The 27389-nt window shown below is 45.8% G+C and overlaps 1 protein-coding gene across 7 annotated transcripts in view; it reads left to right on the forward strand.

Annotated features, from left to right (window-relative positions):
* The first annotated feature begins 798 nt into the window (after positions 1–798).
* Positions 799–27389, forward strand: part of RBPMS (RNA binding protein, mRNA processing factor) — a 195827-nt gene continuing 169236 nt past the window's right edge. For 5 of the 7 annotated variants that reach the window (XR_010751023.1, XR_010751022.1, XM_066380281.1 and 2 more), the window contains exons 1-2: positions 799–1124; positions 1259–1521. Coding sequence is in view for 5 of the 7 variants with exons in the window: in XM_066380281.1 (XP_066236378.1) it covers positions 1456–1521 (66 nt within the window). In the remaining 2 variants the exon portion in view is untranslated. Of the gene's footprint in view, positions 1522–2043; positions 2083–27389 lie in introns of those variants that run through there. The other 2 variants (XM_066380278.1, XM_066380279.1) reach the window with 2 other exon arrangements.

Raw genomic sequence — 27389 nt, forward strand, 5'->3', positions numbered from 1 at the left:
AAGATCATCTGTATTGGCCTCCAGCTCGGCTTGCAGGGAGGAATATTTCCTTAGCCAACAAATATTTGTCCAGTGTCCACTGTATACCAGGTAGCGTATTTTAAAAGCCGCGGGATTAAAAAGATAACCAGGGCACGGTTTTGTCTTCCAGGGAGATTCTCTCAAAAGAGTGAGAAAGACAGCCAGGTCAACAAATAATTGCAGAACAGTCTGATAAGGGCTGAGAGAGGAATCTGAACTGGGGCCCCGGGGAGCCTAGTGGAGGGCGACCTCGGCGGGTGCGGGGAGGCCGCGGAGGTGTTGGAGGGCCGGGCGTGGGAGGTGGGCTCCAGGCTGTGCCTGAGAGCGCCAGCGCGGGCCGCCCCCGGATGTCACCCGAGTTCTCGTATCTTGTCATTTCCAGCCACCGACTAGGAAGGGAAGAAATGGGTCTAACCCGGTACTGAAAAGGAGAGGGAAGCTTAGGGATAGGAGTGCAAGTCCCTCGAGAGAAGCCAGCAAACAAAACTAGCACATCGCACTTCGCGGCTGTCGCTCGGGTAGGGCCTGCTTCTCCCGAGCCCCGCGCCCAGCTCGCGCGCACCGCCACGCCAGTCCGCCCGCTCGGGCCCCGCACCGCCGCCGGGGCGCCCACGGGCAGCTCCCCCCCCGAGGTTACCCTGAGGACCTGCCCACCCCTCGCGCTCCCAGCCCTAATCCTCCGACCTACCGCGCAGCCCGGGCTGGGGGTCGGCCGCATCCCCCGCGGCCCCTCCCCGGCGCGGCCCCTCCTCCGGCGGGGGGCTTCGCGGTCCTCGCGCTGTCCCTCCGGGCGACAGCCTGCAGCCCCGTCCAGGGAGGGCGGAGAGAGGAGGAGGGGAGAGGAGGCGGGGAGGGAGGGGAGGAAGGCAGGCGAGAGAAAGGGAGCTGCTCGGCTCCGGACTTCCCAGAGCCTGGCTGGAGCGCGCACTCAGCGGCTCTCGGTCCCCGCGTCCCAGCCGCGCCCGCCGCTCCGCGCCGCCGCCGCCGCCTCCTCCTCCTCCGCCTCCGCCTCCCCCTGGGCGCGCCTCACCCCTCCCGCAGTAGCTGCTGGGCTCGGGTTGCGGCCGCCCCCAGCCCCAGTCGGCCACCTCCCCAACTCTCGGGTGACTCTTGCGACGCGCGTCCTCGCCCCATCCTTTCTTCCTTCCTTCCTTCCTTCCTTCCCTCCCTCCCTCGCGCCCGCCCTCGCTCTCCAGGTCTCCCGCCCGGGTCCCGATTGTCTCCGTCCCCTCCTCAGTCAGCCGGCGCCTCGCCTTGCCCGGAGTCGCCCTCGCACTTCCTGAGTCGCCGGCCGCCGCAGTCGCGCCGCGCCCGGGAGCCCGAGCCGCCGCTGCCCGGCTCCAGCCCGCCGCGCCCGGGGAAGGGAAGAGCGGGCGAGCTCGCCCTCGCCCAGCCCCGCGCCCCAGCCCTGTCCGGCGAGCAAGGACCGGGAAGATGAACAACGGCGTCAAAGCCGAGAAGGAGAACACCCCGAGCGAGGCCAACCTTCCGGAGGAAGAGGTACGGAGCGGCTCGCGCGGTGGCGGGGACGACCTGGGACGCTGGCCGCGCGCGGGCTGTGCCCCCGGTGCGGGCGAGGCCGGCGGGGCGCGGGTCCCGGGGCGCCGCGGTCCAGGGCTTGGGAGTCACTCCAGACGGTGGCCCCGGGAGGGTGTCTCCTCGAAGAGTGTTTTTTTGTGTGTGTTTTTGTGGGTGCGTGCCTAAAATTGCGTAACTGAGGACTTTTCGGAGACTTTTGTAAGCATAATGCTCAGCTTTGTTTGCCCGAGATTTTAAAAGCGGAATCGAGAAATGACTCCTGAGTGACCTCAGGTTATTGGGACCCGGAGGGTCAGGACTTAGTTCTGCGTCTGGCGCTGGAAGTTGTGGGGTGTGTTTGTGCGTGCGGTTTCAGGAAGAACTTAGGGAAAGTTTGTCTTAAAAGATATCTTCTGTTCCCTGCCCCCTCCCTTTCAGCATTGAAAGTTCTTGGTGAAATATCTTTCCAGCGGAGGCACTTTGGATTAATAGATAACTCCCGAGCCGCATTCTTTTCTGATGAGTCAAAGACCCCGAACCTGGGTGATTAGGTTTTGTACATTTAGGGCGATGCGGTTGTGGGGAGCGGGGGGAGGGGGCGGGGGGGGAGGGGGGCGTTTAAAACTTTACAGTCCACCAAATGATCATAGAGGCTATTTTAATAGGACTTTGACTTCCGAGTGTACACTTACTGTGGGTCTCTACTGACGATAAGAATGTTGCCGCTGTGCAGCGTTCTTTGGATAGAAACAAAATTTCACCAAGGGAAGGAGGGAACTACTAAACACGCGTTTCAGAAGTTTGTCGTGAGGATATTTTGTGTTATCTTACTCACTGGTTCTGTTCCTGCAGGCATATTATCAGGAATCCAGGAAACAGTATTTTTCGCCTACCTTTTAAGATCCTACCTAGTTAAGCTCTTAAACATTTTAGAAGGAACTTGAGAGTGTGAGTTAGATGCAAGGAAACATGCATCTAGATGTCACCTATCAAGCATTCTTAGAGGTAGTGTATCCTAATATATAAAGTTAACAGAATGGTAAGCAGATTCTAAAGGGGTTAGGATGTTGAGGTTATTATTCAGATATTGAGTTATGTGCAAACTAAAATTCTGATAGTGGAACCCAACTTTGTGGAGGATTTAATAAATATATATAATTCATCAACACATTTCCCACTTGCAAAATGGGAACTGTTTAAATGAGGAAGATAAAGGAGAGACTTAAGATCATGCAAAATTAATACAAGATTTTATTCTTAACACAATAGCATGGTAGTATAATTTAGGTGAATTGCAGCAAGCCAGAAAATTGCCTTCTCACTTGAGGAAATTGCCCACTCGATTATAAATGGTTATTTTGAAAGGCATTGGTGACTTCTTTTTAACTATAAGTGAAGGAACAGTATTGACATTTTCTTTTTCAAAGAAATAAAGATTCAAATTTCAGGTTCCATTTTTTTTTTTTTTTCAACCTTGCTAGCTGCTTTGCTATTTATTTTCCCTACCATTGAAATGTAAGACTAAAAATGATGACAAGTTTGCTTTTTTTAAAAAGAATTGCTACATTTAACTAATTCACCTACTAACACACCAAAGTAATAATTGCTTGAGAAACCTTTCTGTTTCTATTATGTGAGGCTATATTGTATGAAACCCTCTTTCTCTGTTCACCCAATTGAGAAAACTTGTAAATGGAAAAAGTTAATCAGACAAACTAGATTTCTTCTTCCTTTTTGCTTTCGGTAGGTAGGAAACAAGGTTTGAGTGTTACAAAACCGTAACCTACTTAACTTGATAGAATTAAATAGAGAAAAGTCACATTTTTCTGGTTGATCATTCTCAGCCTAACTGCTGACAGTACTCAGGTGTTGTCTTCCCGGTTCCTGGTCGCCTTCATGTGTGAGGTTGTGTCCGAATTCAATCAAGGGGGATCCCAGTAGTCACTGCCTCTTACCTGTCCTGATGCCCTGACTGTTCCTGTTCAGGCCAGAATGGCATGTGGTCCTAGGAGGTGACAGTAGCTTTAACAAGGTTTTTATTATTTTAAAAATGAGAGGACAGTTAGGAAGATTTCAGAACCCAAACTGTACAAGAGGTGGAGTGTGGAACCATGTGTACACCATGAGGAGAAAGGGTTTTTAATGTTAAAAGTTCAGGAAAAGTGAGTAAGTTGGCCTGAATGATCCAGGTAATTTTGCTCTAATTCCCTGTTTTGGATTTATGTTTTGATTTTGTAAAACTCCTGACCTTTTTTTGTCTAACCCTGAAAGCCACAAGTAAAATAAATATGGTTTTTAGTAAGTCCCATTAATGGTTCAGCATTCTACAAAACCATCACACTGGATTCTTTCCCTGCCCACCCAGCGACCAGCAATTTGTCCTCAAACACATCTAAAAGTCTTAACTGAGGACTCCAGTAAACAGCACTCACAAAACAAAATGCATATACACATAATGACAAGAGAGGGAAAATGTGTTTTGTTGTAGTTTCTGGTGGTGACTGAACTGATTGGGAAGAGAGAGTCCAATCATCATTAAGAGAAAATAGTTTATTTCGTAGATCATCAGGGTAATTTAGGCTTTCTCTGCCACATTATAGAATCCAAATATTTTCTTTTTTTTTTTTAAAGTGTGTTCTTTTTATCTTTTGGACATTTTATTCCTGCATGAGAGCTTCTAAAGCTTACTCTGAAATAACTGATGCAGAAACACTTATTTGGTTCCAACTGTATAGATTAAACAGCCTAGGATTTAGGAGAATTTCTGTGGCTTTTTAAGGTCGGAAGATTTTGAGAATATGGACAGGATGTGGACTTCTGCTTTGGATAATATTTAAAACTCGGGAAAGAAAATGATTTTAAGATTTGGCCAGCCAACTATGTAAGAGATAACACCGCTGGCTTTCTAGTATTCTATACATATGTATTCCTATGCAAGTTGTTCCTACAAAGAAAAACCAGTTGTCAAAATCTTACTGGGATCTGAGGTTTATAAGGCTTATATATAGGGTATTAGATTATTTCCTATATCATTTCATAATTACTACAATAGAATTTGCCTCTAATTTTGGACTAGGCAGTATTCTCTTAAACACCTTTGGCAGTTTGCAGTTGACCAGATTTTATTAAAATTAATATGTAAGTAATGGACTTACACTTAATTGTCTTAAATAAGTTGTCTTAAATATAGAGATTAAAAAAATTCTAGTAGTGGGTAAAAATACTTTATTTTTAGTCCCTGAATATTCAAAATAGGAATTTCTTCAGCTGAATATGTAATTTGATTTGATTTTTACTTTTATTTTTATCTGTCATTGGGTGCTTTTCAGGCTGATTACAAATTATTTTTAAAAGGTGTTTTATTAGGTTGCCTTGCTGGTGTCAGAGTAATTTCTCCTTAAATTGCTTTGACTGAATTTTCTTGTACTCAAAACTGAGAAAGCAAAAAGTTTGGCAGTGTTGTAATATTGATCAAAAAGATGTTGGGCAGAAATCACGTAGTAAAGTCAGTTCTTCAGAAGTTAATACAAATCCTGACCTCGCATTTCTTCTTTTAAAACGCTTAGTAATTTTGCCAAAATATCGGGGTCATGAAGAAAATGGTTTCTTAGAATTGGCGCAGAGAAGAGAGAACCACATTGATTTGATGTGGCGGCCTCGGGTTTTCGTTGAGCGTGAAGATGACTCTACATTGTGACTTGCGGAAAGTACAGAGTGGTTTTATACAATTTAACCAAGTCTGGAGTCTCTGTCACTCCAAATCAAATCTATTATAAGAAACTTATGCTTCGGTCAATAGACTAGGGTGTGGTGACAGTGTTTTAGAGGATCACATGGTGACTTCCTTGTGAAATGATGCTGCAGGACCATTGCCACTATGGCATTCGCTTTTGTTATTTTTCCAGTAGTGGCTTTAAAATTTCCCTAATGAACCTTTATGCTCATGTGGAGTCTTCTTTGTTTCCAATGCCGTTTGTTTATTGGATAGACAGTTTGGATAGGGTAGGGTAGAGGTTCCCTTTGGAGATGCTTTTATTTCATTTTTGTGGGTTAATATTAATTTTTGCTTTGGGGACCAAAGTGATTAATGTTGGGACAGCGAAGAAAACAATATTTGGGTGGCTTAAAACACCAGAAATGTGTATTCTCTCACAGTTTGGGAGGCCAGAAATCTTAGAACCAAGGCGTTGGCATTGCGACGCTCCCTTTGAAGGTTGTGTGGGAGAGACTGATACTGTGTCTTCCGGCTTCCAACTACATCTTAATTGAAGGGATACTCTTGAATGTTATAACATTAATTGAAAAAGAGTAAATTTAAAAGATGTATACTATGTGATGCCAGTTCTTTTAAAAGATACACATGGAAAACCCAATATTAATAAAAGTTACTGATTGGTGGATAACTAGAGATCATTTTTATTTACTTTCTGATGCTTTTCCGTACTTTCTGAATTTTCTAAAACGAGCACGTGAACGAAAACAGTTGAAATATTTTGCTCTCTAGATGTCATTAAATTTCCTTGCCATATATATAAGGTGTCACAAAACCCTTGGGTTGGTTACATTTGGTTTTATTCACAAGCTGTGCTGCAGGCACCAAACCTCTGTAGGCTCTTTGCGATGTTTATCTCAGCCATTTGTTTATCCTGGCTCGTCTTAGTGATCTTCAGCAGCTCCCCTTGGTCTCCTCAGCCTCCTCAGTCCATCCCTGTACCATGTCACCGTGTCCTCTGACGCCGGCTCCTTTGGCACTCCTTACTCTGTTCTCCACACTGGAAGGTCCTAACTTGACACTCAGGATTGCCCTAACGTCCTTTTATACCCTGCAAACCATTATCTTCAACCGTCATTTTCCTCTTGATTTAGCCTGAGCTGCTCCCAAGGCAGGAATCCAGGGCAGCCTACGTTTGTGTAGGATCCCATCCCCTGAATGTCCCAGAGAGATGATTTTCCACACAGTTCCACCTATCTCTCCACATTATCTCCATTGAACTTCGTTATCTACATTGAATTCACGAATCACTACCTTCCTTCCTGTAGTTTTTAAAAAAAGATATATGACATCTTATCACCATTCCCAGTACTCACCACCTACTCAAAATAGTGCCCCAGCACCAGAGACCTACCACGTACAGTTCTTAATAAATGCACAATTTATAAACATATGCAGTGGACTTATTGGTAGGGTTGGTGTGATGACTTTGTATAGGTAAGCTGTTCCGAAGCAGCAGGTGTTTATGATTGAGATCCCATGTCCGCAGGGGATTTAGGAACGTCAGGTGGATCACCTGGGAAGTGAACTGCCTCCAGTTGAGTGCCCAGGTGAGCAGGCCTGGTTCATCCAGCAGCCGCTGCCCATGCGGGCCTGCCCGTTATGGGGTGCGTTTTGGTTTTTCACCATTAGAATTTGGTTTTTGCTGTGGAACTCACGTTGTCCCTCCGGACAGGAGCTTCTAGAAGCCTCGGTGGCGTAGCACGGAGCTCCCCGAGTTCGCAAACAAGCCTGCTCTGTGTGACAACCGCTGTGGAATGTTTGTGTTCAGTTTCGTTTGGCACCTTAGTGTCGGCCTGGGGGGAGGGCAGAGGGAATGCAAATGTTCCTCTTGAACAGTGCTAGCTTTGGTCAAAGAAGAAACTCAGGAAGGAATGAGGGGAATGAGTCTTAATAATAGCCGGAGCAAAAGTGGCGCATGGCTCATTGGGCTCGAGGCCCCGGAGGATCAGATACTTACACTGATGCTGTCCTGCTATCAGAACATCACCCCTGATGGGGCTGAGCTTTCTAGATGTCTGAGGATAACTTGAATGTGACTCTTTTTTGGTGGGGAGGGAGGTTTGAGTCTTTAACCTCAAAGGAGGAAGACTTTTAAACAACTTCAATGCGTTGTATATCTTGTTGGGGCTGGAAGAGGGGGAGTGCTTGACTGCATATAAAAATACACATATAAAACCAATGTACATATTTGCATTTATAAGAATAAGGTTGCCGGCCTGACCTGCAGTGGCACAGTGGATAGTGCGTCGACCTGGAACGCTGAGGTCGCTGGTTCGAAACCCCGGCTTGCCAGGTCAAGGCACATATGGGAGTTGATGCTTCCTGCTCCTCCCCCCATTCGTATTCTCTCTCTCTCTCTCTCTCTCTCTCTCCTGTGTAAAATGAATAAGTAAAAAAAAAAAAATAAGGTTGCCCAGTTTGTCATTTTTAACTGATAGAAAAAAACAAAACACTGGAATATTTGATCCGTAAGTTTTCAGAACTCTTCTTATCCAGTCACTCAAGAAATGATTGCTAACATTTGAGTATTTACTGTGTCCAGTAACGGCCCAGCTCTTGATGTGTTCTGATCCTCAGCACAGCCAATGTGGGTGTTACCATGATGATGAACCTCATTTTCTGGGAGCCACTGCGGAGCCACTGAGACACCGAGTACTGGGGCCCTCATGTGCAGATTCGGGGGATGCCAAGATCTGTGAGAGAGAGAGGTAGTCCTCCCAGCTGGGTGGTGATGGCTTTGTTTCATCAAACAGGCCAAGTAAAGTTAAAGTGGGAACACAGTCTGATGGCTTTGTTTCATCAAACAGGCCAAGTAAAGTTAAAGTGGGAACACAGTCCACGCTGCAAGGAGGAGAGGGTGACGGAGCCGTGTCAGAGAAAGCTTTGAAAAGAGATGACATTTGAGCTAAGTCTCAATTAAGACTTAACCAGGCCCTGGCCGGTTGGCTCAGCGGTAGAGCGTCGGCCTGGCATGCGGGGGACCCGGGTTCGATTCCTGGCCAGGGCACATAGGAGAAGCGCCCATTTGCTTCTCCACCCCCCCCTTCCTCTCTGTCTCTCTCTTCCCCTCCCGCAGCCAAGGCTCCATTGGAGCAAGGATGGCCTGGGCGCTGGGGATGGCTCCTTGGCCTCTGCCCCAGGCCCTGGAGTGGCTCTGGTCGCGGCAGAGCGACGCCCCAGAGGGGCAGAGCATCGCCCCCTGGTGGGCAGAGCGTCGCCCCTGGTGGGCGTGCCGGGTGGATCCCGGTCGGGCGCATGTGGGAGTCTGTCTGTCTCTCCCCATTTCCAGCTTCAGGGAAAAAAAAAAAAAAAACAGACTTAACCAGATAAGGGAAAACGTTTGAGAAAGTGGGAGAAAGATTGGCTTATATGAAAATACAGAGACTTTTTAAAAAAATAAAGGCCCCTTTTGGTGACAGCAAGCAAGGCAGGGCAGGAGAGGAAGGGAAGTCAGGACCAGGACGCACCTGGGAGGGACGGAGGCAGGCGTTGGTGGGGAGACCGTGGAGAAGCTGGTCTTCTATGCCCGGGAGTGAGTCAGACTCTATCTCGGGATGGGAGCTGGGCTGCTGTGTACGAGGGACCTGGCATTCTGGAATGTTCCAGCGGGAAAAGGAACGCAGCAGAGTTGGGGATATTTGTTGAGAGAGTCCTGGCCTTAAAGCAAGGCAGTGTCGGGCAGTGGTGGCTGAACCGGAGACACAGAGGTGTGTTCAGGGGCCTGGGCAGCCGTCAGAGGCCAGCAGAGAAGCCGAGCTTCATCTGGGAAGCCCCGGGCTCTTCTAGCCCAGCGGAGGATGAGCTCACTGCTGGCTGTATTTGTAGAAGGACAAAATTGAAGAGGTGGAAAGGAGAAGACAAGTGGTCAAGGAGAAGCTAAAGAGACTGTGCGATGCAGAGGTTTGATCTTGAAAAGCGACTTTCAGAACAATTCAGTCCATAGCTGGGAACTGAAAATATGTGGGCAATGCGAGTGAGGGTGCCCAGAAAACTGGAGAGAGGGGCTGGGACGCTAGTTCCTAGGAAGCCTGTGCGGGTAGGCAACGGAAGAGAAGTCCATTTGACTTAACATTTTACCTATATGAAAAAAAAAAGTGTTTGGGGAGAGAAGGAGAACTGGAAATTCCTAGGGGAAAAAAGAAAGCAGAAATGTTAAAGCACTCTTTCGTTTAGGAACATAAAAATGTATTGCGCATGCTCTGCCTACTTGTGAGCTAATAGTGTTTGGTCTGCTTATCCATTTGAAAGCCTCAATGGGGAGGAGCTTAGAAAAATCTAGGTGTCTAGATATTCTCAGACACTTTTTTTTTTTTTTTGGTTTTCATCTAGAGTCAAAGGAAATTGAACTCGTTTCCCTCTAAAATCGGTGGTTAATTCCCAGGATTTCCAGGCTCTCAGCCACCGTTCCCTGCTGCATACCCAGAAGGGAAGGTCAGGCCACCAGAACACTTGTAGGTGGGTTTGGACGGCTGGAGAAGCTGGAGTGTTTTCTTAAGAAAAAATTTCCCCAAGCTGCTTTGTTCTTTTCTGACTTTATTGGGACAAGGGGCTTAAAATAAATAGTACGATGAGCCAGAGACCACAGAGTCATCTGTTCTGTGGGTCATATTTTCAGTTCATTCACGTCGTGTTCTCCTAAACTGTGCTGCCTGTTCTGCTCACGGCAGAGGCTCTGCCGGTGAAGAAAGAAAAAGAAGATGATTGGGAATTGAAGACAACGAACAAACCTGGGTTTGCGTTTCTCATAGGTTTGAACCCTGCTGCAGCCATTATGGTGCAGAGTACGCAGAATAGTGGAGGAAAAGCAAATAGCCAGTAATAAATGCCAGTCACACCAGGAAGATTAGCTCCAGATTCCAGGCCGTGATAGAGTATTGTCACACAAATTCAGATGCTAAGGGACTGCCGTAGCAACCTAGCTCAGTCCTTGCTGCTCCTGGAGTTTGGCAAAGGTGTGGGAACTCTGGGAGTTTCAACATTGAGGTGCATCATCACACCAACTCATGAAAATAGTTGGAGGCCAATTTCTATTTTGAATTAGCCTTTATTTCTCAGGAGTTGATTTTTAAATGACATTCCTCTGCTTTTCCTGAACTGCGTCACTAGATAAATATGCTGACAGGTGGCTAACATTAATTATCCTATGAGAAATCTCAGAGATTAAAAAAAAAAAAAAAGCGCAACGTTTTCCTTCGAACCCCCAGGATACTGTCTTGTGAAAATTTCTCCTGTGCCCGTGTACAGGGTGGATAGGTGGGCCCCAGGAGAGAAGGTCCAACATAGAAAGTGCTATCTTATTACAGAAGTACCAGAATTTCCTTTGTGCTCTGAGAGGAAGTGCTACAAAAGTGTAATTACTTCACCCAGCATGTGTGATTTACAGGACTTAAAATGTGTGAGTTTCCAAAGAGGCATCTGTTTTTCAATACAGGATCCCTCTCTACGGGCAGGATGTGTTTTGGCGTGGGGGAGGGACGGACCGGGACACACACACTCAACTCTCTCACACTCCCTTCCGTCCTGTGCCTGCCGGGGGATGCTGGGTGACAGGGGACCGAGAAACGTTGGTAATTGCTTCTCCCCAGGGCCTTGCTAATATGAAGAGAGAACATGGGAGCTGCTGGAGTCCATGCAGCCTCTCCGAAGCCAGATCACTGGGTTCTGATGCTTTCTCCCCTCTCCACTTTTCAAAGCCCAATTCCTAAGGACCTCAAAGCATTTCCCCATTAACGAGCGAGCGAGAGAATTCTTAGAGCTCTAACTCACGCCAAGACCATGTTTGTTGCCCAGATATCCTTTTCAGTCTTATTTAACGTGTAAGGAAATTAATTGGAGGGAGAGTTGAAGATCAGGTGTCTATCCAAATACGATCAGACTTGTAAAAGCCTGTATGGATTTTTCTGCATGTGAATTCATTAAGCATTTACTGAGTCGTGTCCACTGTGTTTTCAACATTGCACTTGAGCAAACAACCAGATGAAGTGTTATCATCCTATGTGTAGGGATAAGAAAACGGAGGCTCTGAGCTATGAAGTCATTTGCCCGAGGTTTTACAGCTAGTGGGTAAAAGTTGACATTTTCGCCAGTGGTGCATGTGATCCGGGCCCTGCTGGTCTTTCTGACCTCATCCAGCAGGAATCACAGCCTCATTCATTATGCTTCAGTGCTCGTGCCTTATGTAGGTACCTCCAACTTGCCAAACTCGTTCCTGCCGCAGGGCCTTTGTGCTGGCTGTTCCAGCTGTCTGGAGAACCCCCTACACCCAGATGTTTACAGGGCAGCCTCTTCCTTGTCATTCTTTCAGATCTCCGTTCAGATGTTATCCAGAGAGACCTTTGACTCCGCAGTTACAGTGGCTCCACCTTCCCAACCGCTGTTTCTTTCCGGATAGTGCGTCTTAGTCACTTGACATTCCCTGTGTGCTTATCTGTCCGGCGCTCCTCAGTTGTGACTCCCTGGCTGCAGGGACCTCTGTCTTAAGGCTGCTTAATGCCCAGGGCCTAGAACAATGCCTGAAACTGCCCTGATAAATGTGTTCCTTTTATAATAAATGACTGGAGTACAAGCCAACCTGTCAAACTCGGGCCTGTACAATGACGCCACATCGTTGTAAACCTTCTCCAGCAGTTTTTAAATTATTGCTGCCTTCAAGGTGGTAATTCCTGGATCCCCATCTCCAGTTCATTATATCAGAAAGTACAATTATCACAGCTTTTAGGCCAGAAATTTGGACTGTTAAGTGATAGATCCCTTGTTGGGGGGAGGAGGGTATGTTAGGCGTTCGTTAGGTGCAGCTTTTCCCACGTCAAGGAATCCTTCCTTGCCGTTGCTCAGTTAGAATGCAAACCTAGTACGTAATTGCATAGAAGCAGGAGTGAAATGTGGGCCTGGTACGAGGTGATCAGTAAAAGCAGGGCAAGATGAACCTGACTGCTGTCTTGCAGATGCGACTGTCGGGTTGCAAAGGGTTAATGCCAGTAGTCCAGGTGGAATTGATTTGGAGATAGACTTAGCACTCTCTGTCCTTTGATTTGGTCTAGCCTCGAGCTCAGATGGGCTCTCTTTCCCTCTGTCTGCCTACAAAGTAAAAAGGCATGCAGCTCAGGATAATGTGGGCATTAGCTGGACAAATCCAGCTTTCGAGCACCTGTCTGGGTAGCCACGAGGGAGCGAGTACTCTGGGTTTCGTGATTCCTTACGGAGGCTCCTCACAACCACGATTTGCACCCTCTGATCCAGCTCACAGATTCAGGAGCTGTTTTTATTCCTTGTGAAGCAGAGCAGATGACGTTTCAGGATGAAAGAAACGTAAGTCATCATCGCTGTGGTCACCCGTCTTGCCTGTTAGTCGAGCCCACAGATGCACTCATGAAAGGGCAGGCCATCGGATGATCCTCATCTGTGGCTTTCATATCACAATATGTGACCTTAAGCAAACATTTTAAACTTTACCGTCATTCGCCTGACCTGTGGTGGCGCAGTGGATAAAACATTGACCTGGAATGTTGAGATCACCAGTTCAAAACCCTGGGCTTGCCCAGTCAAGGCACATATGAGAAGCAACTACTATGAGTTGATGCTTCCCACTTCTCCTCCAGCCTCCTCTCCATCCTCTCTCCAAAATCAATAAATTAAATCTTAAAAAAACAAACAAACAAACTTTACCGTCATCCGTTGTCTGATAGTCTTAGAACCAATAGTATATAAAGCCTTAGGTTGGTTCTTCTTGACCAAATCATCAGTACACTTCATTCATTTCCCCTCTTATATTGCTCTTCTTTTCCGAGGGACCTTTGTCAAGTCATTTGAGCTTCTGTGTTCTTATCTAAAATGTAGGGATTGGACAGACAGGGCCTGCTGTGCGTCAGGAGGACTGTAACTCCATTTCCCCACTTAGTCTACTTCCTATTCCTCTGCGGTGACACGGTGACACGGAAGGCTGTGGTGGCACACCAGCCAGCATACATCTGAGCTGGTGGGGTGGGCTTTTTGGGGGACAAGGTTGTTAAGCCTGAAATTTGTTTTTGGTTTTTTACTAAAAAAAAAAAAAAATTAAAAAAAAATCAGTGCCTCTCCTTGAGAAAGGGGTGGGAGCTTCTGGGTGTGCACTAACGGCAGGAAATGTCCGTCTCTAAACAAAAGGACTCTTTAAGGCCCATCCTGTGTCTTTGTGTTTTGAGGAGGATTATGCAAAAAACCAGAGTTAGGAGATTGATCACAGCTTTAGCTATTCTCATGGGGGAGGAGACGAAGGAGATTCCTTCCCTGCCTTTTCTCCCAAGTGTCCCAGTACCAGGCGGCACCATCCGTGAGCACCAGAGAGGTTCTTCGGGGGAGTGTTACCCCCAACAGGCACGAAGGAACCAACCAGGCTGAGCAGAATTATACCCGGCGTGATACTTAGCTTGAACCTTGGCTTTCAGCCTTTGCTTGAAAAACTCATCACCAGCAAAATGCACAAGTACAAAAATGGAAGGAGGAGTAGAAAGATTTTGTGTGATGTGTTTCTCCCTAAGTAAAAATGGGGGGGTGAAAATCGGGGTGCTGTGATTCGACACCCTTCAAATCAATCAAAGGTTTGAAAAGCCGCGTTGACTACGGTCTATATTTTTCTAAATCTAAACCGAAGATTTGGAAAATAGGAGCGACTTCTGCCTGCTGCTTGGGGACTCCGAGTCGTTGCTGGCTTAGAGGGCGGGCCCAGGTGAGGAACTGCCCAGCCTCGCCCCTTCCCGGGATGCGCCCTCTCTTCACTTGAAAGCCACTGTTCACCATGTCCATATCTGTACAGCCGGGCCCTGAATTTATATTGCTAGGAAAGGAGTTGTATCTTTTCAAAAATTATTTTGCCTTGATATAAAAGAATTTCTCTTCCAGGCACAACCAACATTCCCCATCCCCCAGAAATAAAAATCTTCCCACTAATAATTTGAAATACACATTTTGTTGCAAATGGGTCTATGGTTTACTTAAGTTTTCAGAACACTTGAAAAGACAAACATCTTTTCAAAGGGGAAAAAAAAAACCACGTTATTACACCGCTGTTTTTTAGGCTTGACATGGTAATAACTAGGTTGTTAGAAAGGCCTGCTGATGTGTCCAAAGGGGACCGTGAGTTGAGGATAGAGAAGTCTTACTTCCTTCACAGCACCAGCCCCTTCACCGGGCACAGAGCTGAGATGAAGGCTGATACGGATTGCAGGATGAAAGGGCTTTGTTTGTACATTAAATGTCCCGGAAGACTCTGTATCTTAAATATGACGTGAGGGGTGCCATATTGTTTAAAAGTGATGCGATCATTATTAATTCCAAGGTGTCCGGGGAAAAATGATTCTCATTGAAAATTCCAGTGTCTGATCTGTTTGGTAGCTTTTCCCATTTTCTTGACACAGAAACTTCTGAGAAAGGTTACTGTTTTCGTGTTACTCATTTACAGCTCTGGAAATAACGATTGATTTAGGTTCTGGTGGTGGCTCAGATACAGAGGAGACACTTGGCATACTTTTTTCATTTAGGGTATCAGTTTTCCAGTTAGTATCTATGTAACACCGCTTGTATTTTTACAAAGAAAATATAAAAATGCGAGTGATAAAGCTCTGCCTTAAGCTGCTTAGGACTGTGCCGTAGGTAGCACTACAATTCTTTGCATTGGTAATGGTTTTCTTCCAGGTAGTCCCGACTGTTATGTTTTATGTAGGTTCGCTTGTGGTCTCGGTGGATTCAGGAATGGAGTGCGTCTGGTTTTATTGGGTGGAAGGGCAGCTTTTTCTGCAGCTCTTCGCATTTGTGCAACTACTGGTGAACCTTGAGTCACCGTGCAAGTGTCCTGATCAGAATGCCCCTCCATCCCTTCTCTCCGTGTTCTTAGGTGATCAGAGGCAAGCGTCTTGCCCTCTGCAGGACCCGGGTCTGTTGCTGTTTGGTCCTAGTGCACCCAACCTGCTGACTCCGTGACTTAGAAACAAGTCAGTGGGGAGGGAGCAAAGCCTCAGAAGTGCTGTGGGGCTTGGAATATTATGAGTTTCTGGTTTTGGCAAATATACTTGGAGAAGCTTCAACCTTTAACTGTCCCTTCCTCTCCCTTTAAAAAAACAAACAAACACCCCAAAGGCCTTTCATCAGCATAAAAATTGCTCTTATTTGTATTGTTGTAAATCATGGGTCATGACTATACAGAGAAAGCCTGTTGGTGTGAGCTGATCCTGAAGTCAACAGCATAGTGTTGTTTAGCCTTAGACAGGGATGATGTCAGTCCAGGCAGAGCCTGGGAGTGCTGAGTGCAGGAGACCCAGGTGCAAAAATCCAACAGTTTGACCTGGGCCCTCCCACTCATTCCAGAGCTCTCTGACATCTCTCCACAAACTTAATAAGCATTATATTTTCCAAACTGAAATTGCAGTCACATTCCTTGGGAAGCCTACTATAAAAATATTTGCCTTCCTCCCCACCCCAAATGGATGAATTTGCAGTCATATGAATTAGGAAATTTCTCATTCAGGATGGGATAGAGAGTTAGCATATTGTAAGGTCCTGAGGTGGTTTTGCTTCATCGGAAGCTAGGGTATCGGTGCAGTCTGTTGTTGCTGTGTTGGACATTTGTAGGACCCGCTCCTATAGCAACGGGCTGCGGGATAGCTTCAGTGTACAGCAGAGATGATCTGTTGGGGAGGTTTGTTTTGCATATTTTACATCCTACTTTGCACTTGATTCTGTGGGTCATTTCTCCCACCATTTCTCAAAGGAAGGGTAGTAATGTATCACTTCTATTTTAGAGGTTAAAATAAAATAGTGGTAATAAGTCCATTGGATTTTTTTTTTTTTGTATTTTTCTGAAGTTGGAAATGGGGAGGCAGTCAGACAGACTCCTGCATGCACTCGACCGGGATCCACCCGGTATGCCCACCAGGGGGCGATGCTCTGCCCATCTGGGGCGTTGCTCCGTTGCAACCAGAGCCATTCTAGCGCCTGAGGCAGAGGCCATGAAGCCATCCTCAGCGCCCGGGTCAACTTTGCTCCATTGGAGCCTTGGCTGCTGAAGGGGAAGAGAGAGACAGAGAGGAAGGAGAAAGGGAGGGGTGGAGAAGTAGATGGGCGCTTCTCCTGTGTGCCCTGGCCGGGAATAGAACCTGGGACTCCTGCACGCTAGGCTGATGCTCTACCACTGAGCCAACTGGCCAGGGCCAAATCCATTGGATTTTTAATGTGTTAGAGTTTTAGGATTGAGACTGCCAAGGTTCCCAAGCCTTTTGTTCACCTAAATGAATCATATTGTGCCCAGGTCTTTTTCTCCCAAACAAAATGTTTTCTCTTACTAGCAAATAAATCCACCTACATCGTCATGGTCCTGACCCCGAGAGTACAGGTAAGCAAAAAAGAGATATACGATTCTACAGTTCCTTCCTCCACAACCAGTATTAACACTCTGGTGTGTATCTTTTTTAAGTCCTTCTCTCTGTGCACATACACATATACACAAATACCCACCCATCTATTTTAACAGAAACGAGCCTGTACTATGATAATGTTTACATTTGGGTTTTTTTCAGTTGACATTATGGACGTCTTTGCATGCCAATGGATATTATATAATTGATTGATTAGCTTGTTTCCAGCTTTGTGATATCAACCGTGCTGTCTGTACATCCGTCTAGCTGAACCAGTGTGGACATCTGTCCTGATTTCCTTAGCTTAAACATTCAGAAGTGGAGTTTCGGGGTCAGAGAGCACACGTTCTTTTTAGGACAGAAGATGTTTACTGTCAGATCTTCTCTAGAAGCTCTGGACTAACTTACACTGCTGCTAGGAATATCCGCCGGCCCATTTTCCTGGCCCCCCTGCCCTGCAGTTGTACAATGTTTCCAGGGTTGCTGTTCACTGTGGAGTTGGTCACATGTGTGTTCTATCTGTGATTCAGAATTAATATTTCAGTCTGATTTGCACAGTACCTGGATCGTACATGTTGACTTTGTTTTTTAACCCTATTTCAGGACCTCCCCCAATTGTTTCAGGTAGTGCTCTAGGCACTAGAATGCTTAGCAGAGCCTTTCTGGAGAAGTCATTCTTGAGTTCATTGAATGAAATGAAAGGATGGATTTGTGATCTTATATATTAAGGCCGCGATAGATACTACTGGCTATAAACTTAATGACCGGTGATGACTAGTACCGTGTGTGTACAACATTTCATTGGGGCAGTTCCAACATTTGTCAGGTGCGCTAATAACGCTGCCAATTAAACTGCATTGGAAGATTCATTCCCATTTCAGAGATGGTACATTGAGGAAACGTGTCAGGACCAGTGGCTATGTTCTTGTGTCTCTACTTTTCTGGTCACGTGGTTGCTTTGCTCTTGAGGTAAGGATAGAGAGCACTCTTGGACACGTTGGTCATTTTAACATAAGTTTTGATGGACAGCTGGCCAGTTACTTCCCTGAAAGCAACTTTTTAAAAAAATTGTATTTATTTATTTATTTATTACAGAGACAGAGAGTGAATCAGAGAGAGGGATAGACAGGGACAGACAGACAGGAACGAAGAGAGATGAGAAGAGCATCAATCATTAGTTTTTCATTGTGCGTTGCAACACCTTAGTTGCTCATTGATTGCTTTCTCATATGTGCCTTGACCTGCGGGCCTTTAGCAGACCGAGTAACCCCTTGCTGGAGACAGCGACCTTGGGTCCAAGCTGGTGGGCTTTTGCTCAAACCAGATGAGCCTGCGCTCAAGCTGGCGACTTCGGGGTCTTGAACCTGGGTCCTCTGCATCCCAGTCCGACACTCTATCCACTGCGCCACTGCCTGGTCAGGCTGAAAGCAACTATTATAGGTACAGTTAAAACAAAGGTATGAACCACGCAGTGCATCTACTAGTGAAAATGTTCCATATCCTCCTTTTCCAGTCTAGCTGCCAAAGGTCTACCTCTGTCCGAACTGCAGACCATCGGGGCGGATGCCCCCGGCACACCAAGAGCCAAGCGCTGTCTGAGGAGTGGAGCTAAGGTCTCTCCACGTGGGCAGGGCAGTCGCCATCACCCCAGCCCTGAAGGCCTCCTTAATTGTTACCAGAACATTCCTGCAAAGCACACACCCTCCAAAGCCTACACACATGTTCTGAGAGTGAGACTCTAGGAAGTGAGCAGATGGAATAGAAACCTCAGTCTTGACTCATTCTGACTGTTCCATATGAATGGAATTTGCATCTCATTTAGCATTTTTAATCTTAACAGTATTTCAGGGTAAATTCCCGTTGAGATTATGAAATGCTGAATTTATATGTACTTAGTACCTTTCTCAAAGGACTGGAAGTTGTTTTGCAAATATAATAAGAAACATGCCTTCTTTTCTTGGGTCTATGATTCCAGTTGAGGGAGAGCAAAGGAGTTAGTGAGGAGAGAGCATTGATTTGTGTGAAGAGGTGCGATGCCCCTCGGGTCCAGTCGTGGGTCCTCATCGCAGATGAGCTGTGAGCCCTGGGAAGGAGAAGTGTGGCCAGAGAAGCCGTTTTCCTGCCTGTTTGGAAGTGCTCAGTCCACACAGAAAACAATGGGAAAACAATTTGAATTCTTATGTAAATTGACAGCGTTGTGTAATACAGGCAGGGCTTAGAAATCCAGAGAGAGAGAGAGAGAGAGAGAGAGAGAGAGAGAGAGAAGAGATCATTGTGGGTGAGAGAAAAACAGGCTCTGTAAAGAAACAGATGGGCCTTAATGAACTGGTAAGATTTAAATTGGTCGAAAAAAATGTGCACTGTGGTAGGAGAGCATCGCGTCCTAAAGGTCGGGAACTAGGAGTGATTGTGGCATATTTGTATGATGGGGAGAAGCCGTATTTGGCTGTTAATTTTTAATGAATGAGTGAATGGTAAAGATTTGAGAATTTTGTCAGTTGTCATTGGTTCCCCAACCAGGGCCCATTCCATAGGTGACAAAAGTACAACCTGCAGAACATAATGTCAATATGCTAAGCTTTTGTCCTTTAAAAACAAAACAGAACAAAACAAAATATAAGCTTGCAAGGCCACACAAGCTGTTTGGATTAGCATACTGGAATCAATAAAAAATAAAGCCTCTTCCTCCTTGACTGTTTCCCCTTCAGTTCCTTGATGAAGCCATGACTACATTCCTTCCTTCCTTCCTCCTCTTCCCCTTCCCCCTTCCCCTTCCCCTTCCCCTTCCCTTTCTTTCTTGACAGACAGACAGGGAGAGGGAACCATTAACTCATAGTTGCAGCACATTAGTTGTTTATTGATTGCTTTCTCATATATGCCTTGACTATATGCTGAGCCAGTGACCCTTTGCTCAAGCCAGGGACCTGGGACTTTAAACCAGCAACCTTGGTCTTCAGGCTAGCAAACTTTGGGCTCGAGCCAGTGACCATGAGGTCATGTCTGTGATCCCACGCTAAAGCCAGCAACCTCGGGGTTTCAAACCTGGATCTTGAGCGTCCCAGGTCGACGCTCCAGCCGCTGCATCACTGCCTGATCAAGCTGTGTTTGTTTCTTTGTATCTTCACTGCCTGTTCAGAATAGCACCATTAGTCATGGTGGCTCTTGGTCTAAGAAACTGAATATATAACTCCTAGGTGGTAAGAGTCATTCCAAAGACATTAAGCTCCTGCTGCTGAATTAGCCTTTGGTGGTACAATGGATAGCAAACAGACATTGTCCTTGACCTTTCTGGGACTTACAGTGCAGTAAGGAAGTGTGTATTAAACAAATAAAAGCACAAGTAAATACAGATTTACAGACTGATAAGTATTAAGAAAGAAAAGCAGAGTTGATGTGAGAATTATAGCTAATGGGTAACAAGGGGACCTTGTTTACTTTGTTCCAGGCACTATTCACATCTTTTCCTGTATGTTAGCTACTCTAATCCTCATCACACTGTGTGGTAAGCACCAACCATCATTAGTCCTAATGCACAGGTGAGGCACTCAGGCTCAGAGGGTTGAATAACTTGCTCTAGGTCATAGCTAATAAATAGCAAGGCCTGGATTTGAACCTGAGTGTTTAGTTTAAAATCTGTGGTCATAACAGTAAACCTCACTGCCAGTCGGGAGCACTCTTTCTTCAGAGAACTTTATGCCAAGGAGATCAAGAGGTCTCTTGAGCTTAGTCACCTCTGAGGATGCAGCCTTCACAGAGAGAGGAATTTGAGGAATGGGACCTGCCGAAGCCCTCAGGGGTCAGTAATGTGGCAACTTCTTTTCAAGGAGGCGAGTCACGCAGTTATATATAGCACGTCTAGTTTGAGAAAATCTGGGTGGCCTTTGACTTCTTGCCACAGTCTATCTAAATCTTTCCCATCTCACCTGTGTGGACTCTAAATTAGACAAGTGAGACCTTCAGCACCTCAGCTGACTTTTGCTCAACCTTAGTCCGGGCAACACTAATAAAAGTGTTACACTTACCTAAGACCTGAAAACTTTCTGGAGGCTCCTTGATCAAAGGACCAGATGTTCATGAAAGCGTTCTGAAGACAGGAGCTCACTGTCTACCCCAGGGGTCCCCAAACTTTTTACACAGGGGGCCAGTTCACTGTCACTCAGACCGTTGGAGGGCTGGACTATAAAAAAAAACTATGAACAAATCCCTATGCACACTGCTCATATCTTATTTTAAAGTAAAAAACCAGTCTGACCTGTGGTGGCGCAGTGGATAAAGCGTCGACCTGGAAATGCTGAGGTCGCCGGTTCGAAACCCTGGGCTTGCCTGGTCAAGGCACATATGGGAGTTGATGCTTCCAGCTCCTCCCCCCTGTCTCTCTCTCCTCTCTCTCTCTCTCTCCCTCTCTCTCCTAAAAAAAAAAAAAATGAAAAAAAAAAAAAAAAAAAACCAAAATGGGAACAAATCCAATATTTAAAATAAAGAACAAGTAAATTTAAATCAACAAACTGACCAGTATTTCAATGGGAACTATGCTCCTCTCACTAACCACCAATGAAAGAGGTGCCCCTTCTGGAAGTGCAGCGGGGGCCGGATAAATGGCCTCAGGGGGCCGCATGCGGCCCGCGGGCCGTAGTTTGGGGACCCCTGGTCTACCCCATGTTCATGTAGCAGTTAGTGAGTAAGATCCTGGTTTCATTAGCTGCCGTTTAAAACTCCACAGGATTAGGCCCTTCCCTGCATTTCCAAACTGGGTGTCTACTATCTGCCCCCTGGGCACTCTCTCTGCTTAACCTCCAACCCAGCAGTCTATGAGGGTACCCTGTTCTTTTTTTGTTTGTTTTAATTTATTGATTTTAGAGAGCGGAAGGGGGGGGCGGAGAGAGAAAAACATTGATTTTATTGTTCCACTCACGCATTTATTGGTGATTCTTGTCTCTTCCCTGATGGGGAATTGAACCTGCACCCTTGGCGTATTGGGGGGATGCTCTAACCAGCTGAGCTACCCAGTCAGGGCACCCTGTTCTTTTTTAAATAGCAACTTCACTGAGGTATAATTCACCCTTCTAAAGGATATCTTAAAATTCATCTTTCTCAAGTTTACAGTTCCTCTCTAAGAATATTTTTGCCTTCCTTCCCCAAGAAAAAAACCTGTGCTCATTAACCCCTCCTCCCAGGCAACTGCCAATCCACTTTTTCTCTGTGGCTTTGCCTATTATGTACACTTCATACAAGCAGAATAATGCAGAAGGTGGCCTGTTGTGTCTGCCTTACTTTATTTAGCATTATGTTTTCAAGTTCATCCATGTTGCAGCATGAACTGGTACTTGGTTCCTTTAGATCACTGAATAGTATTCCCATTGTATAGATATACCACATTTTGTTTATCTGTGCATGAGTTGAACACTTGAGTTGTTGCCACTTGGGTGCCCTGTTCTTACAAAAGCATTCTGCCTCCAGGTGCCTGACTGCCTGGAGCCTGGAGTGCGTCCCTGCATCCTGTCCATGCATCCTGTCCCTGCATCCTGCCCCCGCATCCTGCCCCCGCAGTGATACCGCCTTTCTCCTGGCCTTCCTACTGATTAGGGACGGCTCTGTCAGTCTCTGATTTAGCAAACTGAATATGGTACCTCGTATTTTTAGTTATGTATCCTTTCATGCAAATCGACAAATGTTTGCTTATTTGGAACTTGAGCTCATTTTTTAAAAAAGATAACTCATTCATATATATCACTATATGTATGTATGTGCTGGGCACATAGTAGGCAGTTTGGAGTGAGTCAGTGAACAAAGGTAGGAGCCTTGACATTTTGGGGACTTCAGACTCTAGCAGAGCTTACATTCTGAGTGACTTAAAAATATTCACATATAGCCTGACCAGGCGGTGGCGCAGTGGATAGAGCATCAGACTGGGATGCAGCAGACCCAGGTTCGAGACCCCAAGGTTGCCAGTTTGAGCGCGGGCTCATCTGGCTTGAGCAAAAAGCTCGCCAGCTTGGACCCAAGGTTGCTGGCTTGAGCAAGGGGTTCTTCGGTCTGCTGAAGGCCCACGGTCAAGGCACATATGAGAAAGCAAACAATGAACAACTAAGGTGTCGCAATGCGCAACGAAAAACTAATGATTGATGCTTCTCATCTCTCTCTGTTCCTGTCTGTCCCTGTCTATCCCTCACTCTGACTCTCTCTCTGTCTCTGTAAAAAATAAAATAAATTAAAAAATATATTCACATATAAATGGAAGATGATTTGACTTTGGGTGATGAGTATACAACATAATAGAATGTCAAAATGATCTGGAGATGTTTTCTCTAAATCAGAGGTCCCCAAACTACGGCCCACAGGCCAAATGCGGCCCCCTGAGGACATTTATCCAGCCCCCGCCGCACTTCCGGAAGGGGCACCTCTTTCATTGGTGTTGCGCATGTACAGTAGTACTACTTCTGGTGACGCGGGATGCACACACATTGACCATCTCATTAGCCAAAAGCAGGCCCATAGTTCCCATTGAAATACTAGTCAGTTTGTTGATTTAAATTTACTTGTTCTTTATTTTAAATATTGTATTTGTTCCCATTTTGTTTTTTTACTTTAAAATAAGACTGCATAGGAATTTGTTCATATTTTTTTTTGTAGTCCGGCCCTCCAACGGTCTGAGGGACAGTGAACTGGCCCCCTGTGTAAAAAGTTTGGGGACCCCTGCTCTAAATCTATGTCTCTAATTAAAATTAATTGTCTAAATAAAGGGTCTAAAGAAATTGTCTAATTAAAATTAATTGTCTAAATAAAATTTTAAAAAATTCACATATATATCTACTACTCTTTTATATTTCTAGCACCTGGCCACAGTATGTTAGACAGTATAGATTTTCAGTAAACTTTATTTGATAACTATTACGTTGAAATTTAATTAAAAAATAATTAATGAGGTTACTTCCTCTCCACACACCATATAGGTTGCAGTCTTATCTCTCTTTTTAAAATGTTTATTTTATTGATTTTTAAAATTCACTTTAGAGAGGAGAGAGAGAGAGAGAGAGAGAGAGAAGATGGGGGCGGAGCAGGAAGCATCAATTCTCTCATGTGCCTTGACCAGACAAGCCTTTCCAAGTGGCAACCTCAGCGTTCCAGGTCAATGCTTTATCCACTGCGCCACCACAGGTCAGGCATGGTCTTGTCTCTTACTGGCGCTATAATCACAGTTGCTGAGTTAATTTGTGAAGAAGGTGGGTGGGTGGATATTAAGTGTCTCCTTAGAGACACCAATGTGGGGAGAGCGAGCCTCACACCCTCCTGTACGCCATGTCTTGGCTGCAGACCCTTGCTGGCATCTTGCCTGTTTTCTAGGCTGTTCAAGTGAGTCTTAATAATTCTAGGAATTGCAGTCTTGTGGAGACTCTGGTATGGGGGAGTCTGTTCTTCCCTTACTGTCAGAGTTGAGAAACTTGCCTCCTCCTCGTTCCTTAGCAGGAAAGCAGTTACTCAGTTCCTGACAAAACTGAGGCGTGTCTGGCCCTGAACCAGGTCCCCAGGGCCAGCTGCCAGCCCCTTCCCCACCTTGCCACAATTAACTGTCATCAGCCAGGTCTCTGCCTTCCTCCATCTCATTGGAAGTGATAGTAGCGGGGCTCCCCAGCCCACTGTGGGAATGAGAGAGTTAATATCTGGAGGGGCCTCTGGAAATGTGAAGTGCTTTGAGTTGTTCTTATCGGCTCCCTGGGCATCGCTGCCTTATAAGGCTGTGTGCACTGGGGTCGCAGGCCCTCTGCTGGGGAGCTGGGCCAGCCTCTGAGGGTAGATGACTCTGGCAGTCCATGACAGTGTTCCCAGAATGGGCTCAGATTTCCTATTTTCATACTGGTGATACCACTTTTCTTCCTAATTGTTAGTGTCATCGCACAAGGACTCTGCCCTCTGCGCTGCGCTATTACGTCTATATTTAGCACCCCCCCTGTGATTCTTTTCCTCGGAAAACCAAGTATAGTAAAACCCATTTGCGCAAAATGATCCAGCCAAAGTTCTTAGATTTTCTTTCCCCGGAAAGGTAGGCTTCCTATCCCAAAGTTACTTGGAAGTACATCCATTCTTTTTTTCAGCGCTGTATTTAAAAAAGAAATAGCAGGAAAAAAGAAAAAGAAAAAACAACAACAAAAAAAGGGGAAAAAAATAATTAAAAAGAAAAAAGAAATAGATACAACATTCCCATCGTACTTCATATTTTTAAATCAGTGAATGAAAATGCCCGACTATTCAGTATAGATTACTACAAAAGTTTGTTCACTTCCCTTTCATGAAAATGACACCGCTTTTCAAACAGATGTATGTCCATGTGGAAATTTACATACGTGAAAGCCAGTTTTAAAGACTCCCTCCCGCTCTAATTGTCGGTATAATGACAGAGATGTATGTGGTCACAGGCTTTTTTTTTCTAAGCAGGAAGAGACCTGTGAAGTGCTCTTGCTCAGCCCCCTCACCTGAGCAGCGAGGCAGCTGAAGCCCTGGGTTGGTTGGGGCTGGAGCCCCCTCCCCTTTGAAAATAGGCTGCATTGTTCTAATTGATCCCTGTGTCCATCTGGAAGAAGAGCTGTCATCTCCTTCTGGATCCCTTGATGTCAAATACAATCATTCCTATAGTTTGAGTTTGTTCATTTAGAAAGCGGAGAGAACGCTAGCTAGTCAGAGCCTGTTCCGAGAAGGCTGCTGTGATGGTGAGTGGTGTAAAATCTGTCAAAATGGTTTTTTTGGGTCAAGGTGGGGGTAGAGGGTTAAAATGTTATTTGTTATACCCCTGTTGACCTCTAGAAGTATCGCGGACATCCTGTCATCAGGGACAGGCATTGAGTCACTGATTGCTCTCCATGCGGGCTCAGTGGGCCACCATCCTTTTCATTAATGATGCACTTGTGTTTACCATGGCAAGTACCTTGGAAGTAAACATAAATCCTGTTTAGAGTCAGTGAACAAATACTTTTTTTTTTTTTTTTTTTTTTTTTTTTTTTTTTTTTTTTTTTTTTTTTTAAAGTTTTTTTTTTTTTTTTTTTTTTTTTTATTTGAATTCTTGGTAAGAACCTGCCTTGTTTTTTTTTTTTTTTAATTTTATTAATTCATTTTTTAGAGAGGAGAGAGAGAAAGAGAGAGAGAAGGTGGGGAGGAGCTGGAAGCATCAACTCCCATATGTGCCTTGACCAGGCAAGCCCAGGGTTTCGAACCGGTGACCTCAGCATTTCCAGGACAACGCTTTATCCACTGCGCCACCACAGGTCAGGCGAACAAATACTTTTGATGAGCCTTGGACCTCCTGTATCTGCGTGAATGTTTATAGGCAAGCTCTTGTTTACAGGAAATGGTGCAAAGTTGGGGAACTTTGGCCTCAGTGGTGGTGGGAAGTGGGACAGAGAGGGCAGGGTCTGTTCCTGGTTAGCTCATTTGATTAGAGCAGCGTGCAGATGAACGCAAGGTCACTGGACCATCTGTGTGTAGGCCAGCCAGCTCGGTTCTGCCGGGATTCCAGACCTTGGCCAGGAGGCCAGGCAATGTGTGTCACTGGTCACCGGGCTGGAGCAGAGTGATCACCAGACCAAGAACACGAACTCAAAACACATGTCCTGTGCATAGTAGACTGTTTGTGGCTCCTTAATTGATGAGGCTATCATAACAGTTAGAAAGTCTATATAGTTTTCTTTAAAATTTTTGCTTTCTGGTTAATAATAAAATACATACATGCCTACTGAGGATCCTCGGAAAATACAGAAAAGTAAGTAGTAAGGAAAGAAACAAAAGCAGTCTGCTATCTTACTACCGACAGGTTCTGTCTGCATTTTGGATTTTTCTATTCTTGACATTCCCTTTCCTTGGCTTCCATGATACCATTGACTTCTCCTCCTTGTTCTTGACCCTTTTCATGTTCATGATAGCATTCCTTAGTCCTCTGTCCTGTGCCTTCATTTGTCATTATCCTGCCGTCACATGGATGCTCTTCGTCCCAGACATCTGTCCTGAGCTCGATTCATTTTATTTTATTTTATTTTATTTTTTTACAGGGACAGAGAGAGAGTCAGAGAGAGGAATAGATAGGGACAGACAGACAGGAACGGAGAGGGATGAGAAGCATCAATCATCAGTTTCTCGTTGCAACACCTTAGTTGTTCATTGATTGCTTTCTCATATGTGCCTTGACCGCGGGCCTTCAGCAGACCGAGCAACCCCTTTTGCTCAAGCCAGATGAGCCTGTGCTCAAGCTGGCGACCTCTGGGTCTCGAACCTGGGTCCTTCCGCATCCCAGTCCGACGCTCTATCCACTGAGCCACCGCCTGGTCAGGCATGAGCTCCAGATTCAAATATCCAAATGTCCACCCATCGGAGGTTGGTTGTCTCCCATATGCCTTGGCCTTCACATAGCCAGATGAATTTGTGCTTCTCACCCTCAGACCTGCTCCTGGGCTCCACATCTCTGAGTCACCTCCATCCAGCTCGCCCCCTCTTCCGTCTCCCTCCCTAGTCCGTCACCCTGCTACTGTCCTCGTTCAGGCCGCCATCAACGCTTGCTGCACTGCTGTCCCAGCTTAGAAACTCCTGTCTGTCTCCAGCCTTGCCTCCCTCTACACTACAGTCCTTGTTCCTCGGGACAGCCACAGAAACCTTTCAAAAAGTAGAAATGTGCTCTGTCATTCTCCTCTTGAAAACCTCTGACTCTGTCC

Source organism: Saccopteryx leptura, chromosome 4 (genome assembly GCF_036850995.1).
Source record: "Saccopteryx leptura isolate mSacLep1 chromosome 4, mSacLep1_pri_phased_curated, whole genome shotgun sequence".
NCBI classification, from domain to species: domain Eukaryota; kingdom Metazoa; phylum Chordata; class Mammalia; order Chiroptera; family Emballonuridae; genus Saccopteryx; species Saccopteryx leptura.